Here is a 14,372-nt window from a genome sequence, read left to right on the forward strand (position 1 = left end):
TCTATGATGCATAATTATGAACTGTTAAGTTGCTTACCAGTCTTGTAGTTTTCTGTCAAAGAAGCTTAAAACCCAACTCTCCACGTTAGGACCCTTCTTGATGAACTTCTTAATTTTTTTTTAATCAAGATTTTCATCAGCAAGGCATTTGCAGTATCCCATACATCATAAGCCTTTTAAGGTAGTGAATTATGCCGCCATAGGTATTTTATACTCGCCAGAAGACAAAAACTGATATGCTCAAGCAATTCAGCACCGAAATTCATAGTACCAAGTTCTCATCCAGGTAGCATCTTTCCCTAGAAACCAAACAATCTACTAGAAGTCCTGATAGTTTCCCGGTATGAATCCGGAGAACATAATAATCTGAAATGCTACCTCTGTTCCCTAAACCTACTGAGCCATTTCATTTTCCATTTGACTTATGGGAAAGTTTATTTCTTTTGTTTTCTGAGTATTCATAGACAGGAAAGTTTGTAAAATATGCAAGCAACAGGAGAGCATATATGTTATGCAGGTGTCACCATTCCAGAATCTGGGTAGTTGCCATCCAATGCAAATACAAATCCAGCCTTTTTACACTGAGAAGTGAAAAGCTAGAAGATAAAACCTAAGAAGCAAGCTACAAGAAAAGCAAAACCATTTTAATGGAACTGAATTAATGTCGGCTAAACTTTCTCAAGGTATATATGTTTAGCTTCTTGGCATCAAATGGGCCCTCCTCCTCCTCTTAAGCCAATCCAATAATGCTTCCATTTTTCTTTCTAATCAATTTATTCAAAAAACAAAGAGAACTCATTCCAACAATCAAGCATCAATCATCTAAGATAGTCACCAAGAAAACAGAAGAATCAAAAGATGACATTCCACCTTCCTGTTGTTTATGCTTCTCATTTCTGTTAAACAAACACCAACTGACAATAAAAATTCAGCAGTTTACAATTTACTCAACAACCATACCATCATTATCAAATCCTAAACGGCTAAACCCCAAACAATCTGGGGGTTGCTACATGAATTCATCGGAAATATAGTTGGAATCAGCTAGGGGAGGGGAAACAAGAGATGCATAAAAACTTACCAAAGCTTGAAAAAGGAACTTACAAAATCTAACATACTCTCAAATTGCTCCGACCAAAAGCCCATTTGCTACTTGCTTCTCCTCCTCCTCCTCCTTCCACATCCACTTCTTATGGAAGACGTGACCGCAATTCACAAGCCTCCTGCACCATTGCCCTTGTCTAATTCCATCCAAACAAACCACACGTTCGCAATCTCGTCCATTCGAAAACTTGCATTGGGGAAGCTTCTCGAGGTGTTTCGGACGCAACCCATCTGATGGATTGCCGTGGTGGAAAAGTTGGCCGCGGTGGCAGAGTGCAGCAGTGACGAGGAGGATGTTGAAAAGAAGAAGAGAAGCCAAACCCAGACGCAGGAAGAACACGAAGGTAATGATTATAGCCTTCAATATTACAGATTAATGTATTTGAACGAGAAAATGAAGGTCTAACAATGTTGGGAGTATGTGTAGCACTACTTCGGCGTTTGGTTTAATGGATCACAACAAAACCACAAGCCGGCCGTCGTCTTTGGGACTTGGGAATGTCGTCTTCTTCGGGTGTTTGGGAGTGTCATCTTAGGAAATTCCACCTATAAGGGTATTTCTGTAATATCATCCGCCACAACTTCTCCGCCTTAACCGGAACCAGGAAGATTATAGACGAAGACGCACCCACCAAACAAACTTCTCTTGAGAACCGAAAATGTCCGAACGGGACTCCATTGGACTTCCCCAGGAGAAAGAAAGACCTTCGTCAACCAAATCATCCTCCTCCAGCTCCTGCCTCCACATCCTCCTCGATTCAATCAAAATTATCTCCAGAAACAAACAGATCTTCTTCCCCATCTTTGCGCTCCTCGCTCTCCCTCTCTCGCTCCACCTTTTCTCCGTCTCCTTCGTCTCCCTCCCTCTTAAATCCCACATCCACCATCTCGAGTCCGTCGCCCTCTACTCCGCCAGCCGTTTCGAGGCGCGCCAAATCTGGAAGGAGTCCAGGGAGAGCGCAATTTCGCTGCTCCGCCTCAAAGCACTCTTCTTCCTCCCTTCCTTCATCCTCTCCCTCCTCGCCGCCATATCCTCCGTCAGCTCTACCGCCGCCGCCGGAATCACGAGTCAACGCCCCAATCTTCGTTCGGCTTTAACCGCAATCAGGCAGACCTGGCATCGCCCAGCCCTCACCACAATCTTTATCTACGCTGTTTCGCTGTCATACTTCAATGTACCACGCGTATTAGCGGTTGTGATTGGGGGAGGCAGTCACTTGTTGAGATTCTTGATTTGGGTGATTTTATCGGGTCTGGATGTGTACTTGATGGCGGTAATGGGTATGGGTCTGGTGGTTTCAATCACGGAGGAGAGATTCGGATGGGAGGCGATCCGGGTCGGGTCTGGACTCATGGAAGGGAGAAGGCTGTGCGGGTGGATGTTGTCTGGTTTAATGGTGTTAATATCGGGGGTGATCGGGTGGAAAATGGAGAGATTCCTGATAATGGCCATCGACCGCCAAGATCCGTCGAATTGGTGGACGTCGGTGAAGGTAGTCGTGGGCGGGTCAGACAGATTCGTGTTGGTTTGTTTATACGGGTTTGTGGTGGTTTGGAGCTATGCGATTGCGACTGTGTATTATTGCGAGTGTAGGAAACGACATGTTGTTAGAGTAGAAGACAATGGGGTGGAAGAGCTAGTCCCTGTTTAGAGAGACGCAATTGAAGAAACCACAGCATTGTGGTTTTTCAGGGTGTTGTGTTGTTTTCACCATTTTTGTGCTGTATATTGAGGTTTTCCTCATTACCTCCTCATAGTTATTGTAAAGCAAGATTAGAGTGATCAGAACTAGTTTGTTGTTTTTCCAATTGAAGTTTCTTCCCCAGTTTATGTTCACCATTTCAATATAGTTTCATTAGTTTACATGTTGTTGAATGTTGATGTTCTGATTTTTTCCTTCTCATTGCCAGTTTTCCTTCTACATTTCTGCAGTACAATGATAATTCAACTCATATTTCTGCAGAGAGATACTCTGCTTCTTATGCAAGTGTGAATGTCTTATTGTCTGTCAAATTTCACTTGAACTTGTAGCAGAAAACAAATTTGGTTTTGCAGCAGAAAATTCAGTAAGTGTTGATGCAATAATTCAACAACTGAATTGTATGTGAATTATGTTTTGGTCTAGCCCATTAATATTTGGATTGGGTTGAACTTGACACATATAATCGAGTGGGTTGAACTTAACCCCTACGATAAGCAAAACTGCAAAGAAACGAACCATTGTTTCACATGCAGATGTGAAAAGTCCTTCATTTTTTAGTCTCTGCAAGTCAAAACCAAAACATACGCTGTTTCTACACCAATTTCATTACTTTCTTTTTCAGAAACGATCAACAGAAGAGAGGGAAAAAAAAAAAACTTTCAGTACAAAGTCACTTTCACAAAGTTTTAAAGAAAAAATCACTAATATAAAATCAAGCCATAAATGAATTATGACCCCATCATGGATAGTGATCATAAATCTCAGAATCTTCATGGCTCTTTCCATATAGACTTGGTACTTTCCCCTACTTGGTTTGATTAATAAGTAGGTAGTCGATATTATTCCACACCTGATTTGAAAAATAAGCCTCTATCGTGGAGACTGGTTCAATGGAAAAAAAAAGTCTTCTTCCACAAGCAATTTGAAATAGCTGGCATAAGACTGATTCCAACTAGTATTGATTGATGACCAGTATATATTACCCTCTTAAGAACCACAAACATATCACAAACACTTGAGAAAACAGATTGACACATTTGTGCAAATGGAGTTACAAATGATTTCTGATGTTGTGGGAATCCTGAAAGATGCCTACAAAATCTTCTGCAAAAATGTTAAACTCATGCTCTCGGTCGCTCTACTCTCTCTATCCTTCAACTCTGTCATTTACTTGTCCAACATCTTCTCCACTACGCCGTTGATCAGTGATTTGTTCAGTAAACAAAGCTTGCTAATTACCACAACTCCCGGTAGCCCTGAATTTGCCTCCCTACTCCTAAGTATTAAAGAAGACATCCGAATCTTCGTTGGAGTTGAGTGGATTTTCCTCATTATCAATTTCATCTCTGCCATATTCATTACCACAGTCATAATCTTTGCGTCGGCCTTTACTCATAACGGGAAGGCCTTGTCCTTCAAGGAATTGTTGTTGAAAACATTGAAAGCATGGAAAAGGCCATTGGTGACTTGGTTTTACGTGAATCTTCTTGCTTCTGGTTTCTTAATCATTTTCATTATAATTCTGATTCCTGTATTCCTAGTCATGGATAGTCCATTTAAACCATCTATTGTTTCGATCGTGCTTATCGTTCTAGTCACGGTTCTTTACACATACCTAGCTGTGGTGTGGACATTAGCACTGGTGGTTTCAGTACTTGAAGACAAGTGTGGGATTGAGGCACTTGGGAAGGCTGCACAGCTTATTAAGGGAATGAAGTTAGAAGGGTTTCTTCTAAACCTTCTCTTCACAATCCTGAACTCTGGTTTGTTACAGGGTATGAGGTTTATTCCTGGCAAGCACCCGTTTATTGTCGGATTGATCATAGTGAACTTTATTGGTCTTCTTAGGATGTTTTGGTTGATGACATATACTGTGTTGTACTATGACTCCAAGAAAACACATGGAGAAGGTGTTGAGTTTCAGGGAAGCTTAGATTATGTTAAAGTGCCTACGACACCCCTCATTGCAGACGACATGGCCTGATCTTCGCAATCGGAATTATATATAGTTTTGTGTTTGACAATATATGCTTGAATTGTGTCTTTCTTTGTTTTGTTTGTGTAATAAGTTTCCAATCCATGTAATATTCCAACATCCCATGTTTGTATTCAAGATCAAGAGTTGATTTCATGATGTTATTTTCTGATGATATAACAAAGGTTATCATTTGAAATTAAAGTGACCAAGGAGACTGGAGTCAGGATTTTGTTCAATGGCTCTGATCCAAGATCATACATACATATCAGAAAATTAAACTAAAACAAAAGAAACTTACATAATAAGATATCTTATCAACAATATTGCTTCAATCCTAAGGGCTCTAAGCTTAGATATCTATGGTATTGGCTTTTGTGGTGATTACAGGATGACCATAAATAGAGAGATATGCCAAGAAAAGAAGTCCATAGGCAGCCAAGATACAAAAAACAAATATGGCTAGAAAACCCAAAGGATTTAATTCCATGCAGTACCTGTATATCCCTCTTTTCCAGATTCGATGGTGGTTTAGGAGATTTCTTGAAGTTCAATCCATGGAAATAGAATATTTGTTTGAACAGCCGGATCCAAAAAATCTTTATGCCATGAACGATGATGTTTCCATCATTGTATATGTCACAAGAACTTCACTACTAGAGTCTTCTTGGCTTGCTTTTGCAGTGATCAATAGTGCTGAAAGCAAGAAGAAGACAAGGAGAAGAAACTTTGTCTTGCTAGCGGCCATCAAGTAGGAGAGCGTGTGTGTATGCAATAATATGATGATCAAACAACTGCAGAAGATGAGAAATAAGCCTATGCATGATTAATTGGTATACTATTTATTGAGACAAGGCTTAGCTGGGCTTTCTTCTAATCATAGTAGGAGTCAGTTCTCCCAAATCCTGATTGGTTTTTGAATTTCAATTACTAATGGAAATCACATTAACTAATCCTATAACTTGACATTTCAGAATTTCAGATTTGGTTTAGTGCAAGCAGAACCGTGTATGTCAATACATAGGTGACTACAGGGATTGAGAATTGTATTACTCCATTTTAATTTTCTTGCTGCCATTGATTGGCTTGGGGAGTCATTAACCATAAACCTTTAAACAATAGTGTCATGAAAAATGACTGATTCAAACCAATCTCTATAGTTGATAGACTATTCTATGTTTTGAATAAGCATAGAATGGCTTTAGGATAAAAATATGTCTACCACCATCATTCTATATTTTGTGGTCTATCCCTAAATATCCATTTTGGTCTCCTAAAGGCTAAAAATATTTTCTCCCCACATGAAATGCCCTAAAGATCTCATTCATATTTGTGGGGGTGTAAACACTTATGACAGTAATTATCTCATTCTCTAGCGCCAACTTAATCATAAAGATCTTATTGTGTTTTTTGTTTATCTCTATAATATTTTTTTAGTTAACTATCTATGACTTTTTTTTTAGAGGGAGTTAGCTAACTATTACTATACATACACAATTTATATTTCTATCATTCTAGTGTGCCATAATTCATAATATATAATCTATCTAGATTTTTCACCTACTCGTTTAGTGTTCTACAAAAACATTATGTTTACCAGTCTAATCATGGTATTATTTAGTTCAGTTGTCAACTCCGAGGGAGTTAGTCGGGCGGCATGTTGACGGGATTAACTCTTACAAAAAGTAGGAGGTGTTAAGTTAACTCTCACATTTAGCAAATTTCTTTGGAGCTACTCCCATGAATAAAAGGACTTGTAATTTCCTGGTGCGTATGAGATGGGAGGACTCACGTGCCCGAAGGTCAAAATTGTAGGACGAAGTCTAATGTAGTCGTGTCTTGAATGAGTTCCTCGGAAAAAAAAAGGTTCAATGGTTTATTCTAATCCTATAATCATGGCCTAATTTTTTTACCTCAACCATCTATAGTGGAGGAACTCCGGCCTATTTCTCAATGCATTTAAGTGTGATGTAGTGTGTCACTTGCGGGGGACGTCCTACTATGCGCCTTTTTCATTTATCACTACACCCGAGTTCAGATACAACAGGTCACTAGTACGGAATACCCCCATCAAAATTTTAATTTTGACTCATATTAAGTACGGAATACCCCAACAAAATTTTAATTTTGACTCATATTTATAGGTTTGACAAAATTTTAGGGCTTGTCTAACTCAATCCTCCTCCTTGTATCTGGATTTGAGACGGACTCCAAGTGCAGGCCTGAGTTAAGCTCGACTCGATTACAACCCTAAATTGATCATGATCCAGGCAATAAAAATTGACGCGTCGATTTATTTGCCATGAAAAGAAATATAACCCTAAATTGACAACAACTTCTTTATCCACTAGCTTTTATTCTGGTCGTCACCAGGTAAACTGGGATAACAAAAAACAAATAGTAGTGGATAAAGGAAGAAAAGACAAGGAGAAAGCAGAGATGGCGTCCACAGCTCTATTACCCATCAATGGAACAAGTCTCCCACTCTCTCTTCAATGCTCATCTCTCTCCCGTAATCACAGTCAACGCTCTGAGACAATTCGCAAGTAAGTTTCACCCTTTAATTTACCCAATCTTCCTTTCTCTGTAATTTCTTTTCTTGCGACTCTATTCGTTTTGGGTTTGGGTTCCAGTAAAGAATCTGTTACATTTCATTGGAGTCTCCCGTCTCACTTTTTCAATGCCCCTGACGCAATTACGCCCTTTTAATCATGAAGTGAAGATTCTAGGGAAGAGGGTGAAAATCAAAATTGATTGATTTGGTAGAAAAAAAAACAAGGAACAAATTTGATTGGTTTGCGTGATGGTTTTCCTGGAATGGGCTTCAACCAATGTGGAAGTGGAATTTTCCCGTCAATAAAATAAATTTGGTTCTGGTTTTCAGGTGGGGATGGAGGAGAGACCAAGATGTAGCTCCGGTGACTAGTAGAACCAAGGGCCAAGCATTTCACATTTTGGTCAATTCTAATGTATGAATCAACCTGAGGCTTCCCTCATGTATATTGCCGATATATTTGGTTTGAATGTGGTCAAAGTTTATGTAGGTATGTCATTGATGACTTAGTCCATGTGTCTCATGGTATTGAAAATGCCCTGATTTACCTGTGAAAATTTGTTTAAAACGTAGCATATCATAAAATGATGCAGGCATGCTCTATCAAATCTTTTGATTGGATTTAATGTGCATATGCAACAAATGATGTGGTGGCAGTTGGAGGATAACAATGTTTTTATGGCCTACTATGTACAAATCTTTTATAGTTTTATTTAGATTCCATGAAAGAACTGTGAACTTCTACGGCTGTCTTGCTTTTTATTACTTTGTAGACGAGGTGGGTACCAGCAAATTGCTACACATGCACCAGTTTTGCACATGTTGAAGAACAGAATATGTTTAGAACAAAAGTAGCATCTAAGAGAGATGAATCTAAAACAACATCACCTATTGGAAACATACATGTGAAACCTTCTTTTTCTCTGACCTATTGGATCTCTGACATAAATCCGAAACTTACTATCATAAAATCCTCCATCACCATGAGAAACTCAGGGTGGCCTAATTTATTGTTTGGCTTCCTTGTTATTCAAGGCTTTGGAAGTGGGAATTCGAGTGCCATAGATAGAATGCTATTATTTTAACCAAATCCAACTTTAATCTCTGATATCCCTTTTGCCTTGTAGTTCAACTTCACTGTCGAGGACTCCTGGTGGTGTCTCTGGAGAATGAATTCCACTCCCTCATTAAACAGATTTCCTGCATGAACAATCCTTTTCGTAAACCATTTTTCCAAAGCCTTTACCATTCAATTCTTGAGTCATTGTTCCTAAGCACTGTGGCCTAGGCCTGTTCATCTATCTATTACTCTTTGGATCCCAATTACTAATTTCTTGTCCAATTTTTTCCTATCATCTGTCTCTTTGCTCTTTGTATTTGTTTATTTGGTAATTTGCAGAGTGGGGAACAGTGAATATTACCCTTTCTATGTATGATGAGGTTCAACTGCAGTAAGTTCGGGGCAAATTTTACCTTCTGGAATATTGTTCCAACTAAATTTTTTCCAAGCATGTTACCAACAATTAGGGATCTCCCTCAATATCTAGTTTTTAGGGCCAGCGTCAAAATCTTTATGGTTCATACTTCATATCATCTGCATACAGCAAAGGATACTGTAGAAGGTGGCTAAATTTTCAGTTACTGTATATTTCGTGTTATTAGAGTGCTTCCTCTCCCAATTAGCTTTAGTTATTTAGATTTAACGAAAATCATGGGCTATTTGGAAGTTTGAGAAAGCATATTTCAGCTGATAGATATGGTTTTCTCCTCTTCTGTTTTTTTAACAGTTGTCTGCACAGAAAGGCAATTCAAATAAAGAGGTGATTATGGTTGATCCAGTAGAAGCAAAACGGTTGGCTGCCAAACAAATGCAGCAAATTCAAGCGAAAGAGAAATTCAAGGTGAAGTTTCCAAGTGAGCTTTAGAAGTGGGGTGTGAAATTTTTTGTATTGCGCAGGTACACATTAATCATTTTAATTAGTGCATAAAATTCGTGGAATTGCAAAATAAATTTTATATCTCCATTTTAGGATTTTAATTTGCATGCCAAGCTCTGTTTTTTTTTTTTTTTTGGTTTCCATGTTTAGATTATCTGTGAAAGAAAAGGTGAACTCCTGGACTTATGACTAAGTTTAATCAAGTTATCATTTTGTTGTTGTTGCTTTTCCTTCTGCTGTTTTTGTATTTGGCTCTTTCTTGTTTGGCTTGTCAAAGATTGAATCATAGCCAGAACCCAGAACGGACTTATTTATTCAAAACGGGGGTTGAAGGATAGAGATATTCTGTTCAAATCAGACTAATTACAAGTTGCGATTAAATACTGTTTCTTTTTCTCAGAGAAGACGTCAAATTGAAGCCATTAATGGAGCATGGGCAATTATTGGTCTCGCGGCCGGGTTAGTTATTGAAGGTCAGACTGGAAAAAGTATTCTAACTCAGGTATTCTGTGTAAATTGTAATATTTTTATTTGCATTCGCAGTTGTTGGGACAATATTCATGTGGAAATGCATAGTATAGTTCCTCTTTGTGTTGCTTAGATACTGGCTGTTGAGGAAGTTGAATGATGAGTTTCTGTTTTTTTCTCCCCCCTTTCAGTTGGCTGACTATTGGTCTGCCATTGTTCATCTTTTCGTGCAATAGACATGGTTCCACAATGGCGGAAACTCAAGGAATTGCAGATTCTTTTTTTTTGTATAATTCTTCAGAAATATATGTTAGTGGTGAGATATCTATCCTCCAGCTAACCTTTGATGTATTATTTTCTATGGTTACTCCTCTGTCTAAAATGACCTGCTTGGTATTGTTCAATAACATTCTTTTTGCATTAATAGTCAATAAATTTGTCTGAATTGTCCATGTATATTTGGTAGGCAACCTTCATCTAGTTTTTTGTCATTATATCTCTTGTTGTTGAGCAGCATGATATTGTAATATAAACCTGCTGTTGATTGAATTTCAGCAAGGCATGACCTGGGGATCTGGCAGGTTACTCCTTTAACCGCCTGGGGGTTTCTTTCAGGGTGGGGTATCAGTGTAATTAATCCGTTGTGGGCCTTATGTGCAAAAAAAGGACCGAGGATTTGGGGATTGATGAGCAGGCCCTCTTCGGAGAGCCCATTACGCCGCCAACGGTGGTTAATATTCATTCAAGTGCAAGGTGGCCCAAAGGCCCAGCCCACTGAAAACATCTCCGTTGAGAGTGGGGTTGTCTGGCACGTTGGCTCAGAAACATGGTGGTTTATCATGGGATGAAGGATTAAACGTCTTTCATTGGTGTTCACCAACTCTGGAATGTTTGTGGTAGCGATTGAGTTAAGTTCCACACTGTCTAAACAGTAGCGAATGTTAGGAGAGAAAAAAGTTGGCTCAAACGAGAATGCTGGAAACTCATCCGGGGAGGGTTTCGTTTGAGGAAATGAAATCGCGCCCTAGCGAATTGAAGTGTCAGTCATATGTCGTGGACCAGAGGATTGGTCGTTTGAGCAACAATGCAGATGTCGTAGACTAGAGAGTGTTGCGCTCGAGCGATATCAGGATCTTGCAAGAACTATTTTGAACGTATTGTAACATTGAGAGCAAACTCTTGAGAGCGATTTTGTTTTCTCATAGTAGTCTTCTCGAATATAGTGGATCTAGATCTTTACTGCCTGTAGAAGTAGATTCTCGTCGAATCACGTAAATCTCGTGTTTTTCACTACTTTGCTTCGATTTGATATCTCTAATTTGTTTGTATCTTGTTATCGGTTTAGTCAGTCCATTTATGCTTTTGTCTATGGATTGATTTTAGCACGACAACGAGAACAAACAGGTGGCGAGAGTAGATTGATATGGGGGAAACGTATAATGTTTTGGTGGACTATCTCCCCCATCTTGTATCACTGTTTGTAGGACAGAATCAATACTTATTCAATCACCAATTTCTTGCCAGTTGGATTTTTATTAACATCACTCACCTGCCAGTGCCAATCCATCTACCCCAACTTTACTAACTTCCATCACCAACACCAAATAATAATGATCAAGTTCAAAAACCATTTATAGAACAAATCCAGCCAAGTTCCCTCTTTTATGATGTTGGCTTTCAAAATGCTGCTGTAAAGCATGAAACTAATGAACAGTTTGTGGTTCAGATTTTCAAAAAGGTTGGAGACATGATGATCATTACCATTCTCTCTTCTGCACCTCCAAAAGTAGAAATTCGTTGGCCATAATAGCACAAAACCAGTTAATGGCGGGTTAATTTCCATTGTAGGGAAAAAAAAATTAAGAGGCAGGCAAAGCATGGTCAAAGAAGTCGGCAGTAGAAGCTGTTTCCTAGGAGGAGATATATATAAGACTTGCATCGAAAGTTTATGGTCAAAGACAGACACCCACCCACACATCCGATCCTTCCATTCCAATTATCCATTTTCTTGACAAACCCACTTTCCCAACTAATATATTAAAGCCACATGTAAGATCTACGATAAAATCTTGGTGGGTTTTTAATTTGACAAGTATGCCACCCAATAGAATTCCCACAAGATTCAAAGAGAGGAACGTCTCGGTCTTGAAGCAAAATTAGTTTTCTGGGTATTTGCGTGTGCCGTGTGTCATGAATACAAGGGGACATTTTGTCAAATAGGAATGATTCAACAAAGGCAAGCTTGGAGCAGTTGGATTTGGGTTACGTGTGGTGCAAGCAATAAATTATTCAATGGTTCTAGCGGATCATGTCATATATGCTGATGTGTTCTATGAGAACTTGATAGAATATTCGTTGAGAATGCAGATAAATATTTTGCAATTCACGTTCCAAAAATACATTAACCATATATGAATTCAATTGACACCGTTGTTGGTGTAAATTCGCAAATATACGAAATCGCGTAAATAATAAAGAGATAGTAGAGTATCGTCCCACAGAGATTTTGATAATTTAATTCAATAACGATCAAAACCATAATTATACTAAAATGGAGAAGCGAATTGGTTTAGATTTGGTTTGTTCTAAACTAAAGCAAGTAATTAAAAGTGATTAACTAAAGCAATTAAAACAAGCGCAACCCAAACACAAGTTTAGATCAAGTATGAAAAGCACTAGAATACTTAATTTCACATTCCCTTATCCAATTCAACTCACTTTGTTCTTTAACTCCTTAATTACTACCTCTTAATTAACAATCGATCTCCCTATCCTTTTCAATGCTCCATTTCAATACCCCTGTTATTCCTAACATTCGGGTTCAAGAGACAAAGACCCATTAAGATTTGTGGATTAACCGTGTAACGATTGCATAGGTCATGTCTCTATATTCCTATGATTCATGCAACCTATAATGTCTATGGTAAGAGGCAAATCCTAGATATCTCCTTCCGGTCTCAATCTAGACAACAAATCAAATAGATGATGGTCAAACACCCAAAAACATTAAGCATACCCATAGACAATCAATAAGAGATAGAAATTAAGAAATAAGGAAACCAAGTTTATTGAATCATAAAAGTTATATTACATTAAGACCCTAGCAAGAGAATCTAGCCACTCATGGAGTCAAGATACATTATCAAGCAATGAAATCAACCATAAAAGCAAAGATAAAAGAAGAGATAATAAACCCCCTTGTGACCCCTCTTCTTCTCCAAGCTCCAATGGTAGCCGCCAAGGTAGAGAATGAATCTCAGCTCCAAAAATATTTCAAAACCATATTTTATGCCCCTTTATACTTTCCTAAACAAGTGAATTCAGAACTTTTTCGCAAAACTACAGGTGCAGGTGAATAGTAATCCGATCGATCGAAAATCGCTTATGGAATCCAAATTTTCATTTTGCATTCTTTTCCTCTATTTCTTGCCTTAACACATACTATATGCAAATATAGCTTCCTTAGGCAATATCAACTCAAAATGGGATGAACTTATGTGTAAAAGATGCACAAATATATGTATATATTTGGCACATCAATTGTCACCACATCAATGTATCATGTGGTGTGCCAGACCATTGAATACTTACTTTACCACCACTACCCAATTTTAATTTCAACATCATTTGACCAAGTTATCTACTATACTTTTGCCACCTCGTATGAAGCACCATGATTGATTGATTTTATTTTATTTTTTTAAAATTTAGTTAAGTGAGAAGTAGGAAAGGAAAAACACACAAAGAGCCCATCAATTTAGTAGTTCATGGGAGCCCAACGGATTTATTTCATTGATTTAAATCAATGCAATAACTTTATTTCACGTTTGTATTCCAGAATTTATTGTCCAAAATATAGATTCAATTGTTTTTTAAAGTATAATTTAAAATTCATTGTTTTAGTTCTGAATCCATTGTGTTTTGAAATTCCATTGAAAAAAAAAAACAATGGAATTAAAATTTACCCTATATTCCATTGAAAAAAATAATGAAATTAAAATTTATTCGATAAAATTAATCAACAATGGATCTTATTAGAAAGAGTTTTATACGCTAATTCTGAATATGTAATTTTTTTTTAAAATCTAACATGTAATTTGAGAGTAAAAAGTTTTAAAATTTCGTTTAAGGGACTTGGACTATCACTATATGAGCTATCTAGTAGTACTGAAATTTAAAATCTAGTGAAATTGGTAAATATGATAAATTTATAGATGAACTTTCAATGGGTAGTTTATTTATGCCTAAAAGGCAAATACAAAACTATCAACATCCTTTAAAGCAATGACTAAATATTTGGGATTGCTCCTTCTTCACTAATTCTCTATCTTTTACTTTTCTCCTCTCCTCAAGATGGTTTCTTGGGATGTCGTTATTATGCCTCTTTTTGTCAAATGGGTTAAAACAACTTGGACACATATGGCCAACTTCATGGTTATCATGCCAAAAGATCAAGTCTTTTTCAATTGCCTTTGCCTAATGAAATTTGAATTGTTTATGAAATCAAAAAACTAAGTGAACAAGTTCCACCGAAAACACAAATAGGTAAGAAGACAAAATTGGATGATATTCTTAGGCATATATTGAACCATTGACACACAATAAAAGGGTTGATAAGAGATTAGGATAAT

At 37.7% G+C, this 14,372-nt stretch overlaps 2 protein-coding genes across 3 annotated transcripts; both read left to right on the forward strand.

Moving 5' to 3' along the window:
• The first annotated feature begins 3,777 nt into the window (after nt 1–3,777).
• On the forward strand, nt 3,778–4,981 carry LOC120004986. The gene has a single exon (XM_038854396.1). It carries the CDS (start codon nt 3,853–3,855, stop codon nt 4,789–4,791), a length of 939 nt encoding a protein of 312 aa, XP_038710324.1. The 5' UTR covers nt 3,778–3,852; the 3' UTR covers nt 4,792–4,981.
• A 1,988-nt stretch (nt 4,982–6,969) lies between these two features.
• Nucleotides 6,970–10,217, forward strand: LOC120005311. 2 transcript variants are annotated; one of them, XM_038854883.1, is made up of 5 exons: nt 6,975–7,328; nt 7,667–7,751; nt 9,124–9,237; nt 9,674–9,775; nt 9,933–10,217. In XM_038854883.1, the coding sequence occupies exons 1-5, from the start codon at nt 7,222–7,224 to the stop codon at nt 9,975–9,977; spliced, it is 453 nt and encodes a 150-aa protein (XP_038710811.1). In that variant the 5' UTR covers nt 6,975–7,221; the 3' UTR covers nt 9,978–10,217. The 2 variants fall into 2 exon arrangements, with proteins under 2 accessions (XP_038710810.1, XP_038710811.1); XM_038854882.1 differs by lacking the exon at nt 9,933–10,217 and having other exon boundaries at nt 6,970–7,328; nt 9,674–9,926.
• Nucleotides 10,218–14,372: the final 4,155 nt, after the last annotated feature.

The sequence above is a fragment of the Tripterygium wilfordii genome, chromosome 9 (genome assembly GCF_013401445.1).
Source record: "Tripterygium wilfordii isolate XIE 37 chromosome 9, ASM1340144v1, whole genome shotgun sequence".
Taxonomy (NCBI): domain Eukaryota; kingdom Viridiplantae; phylum Streptophyta; class Magnoliopsida; order Celastrales; family Celastraceae; genus Tripterygium; species Tripterygium wilfordii.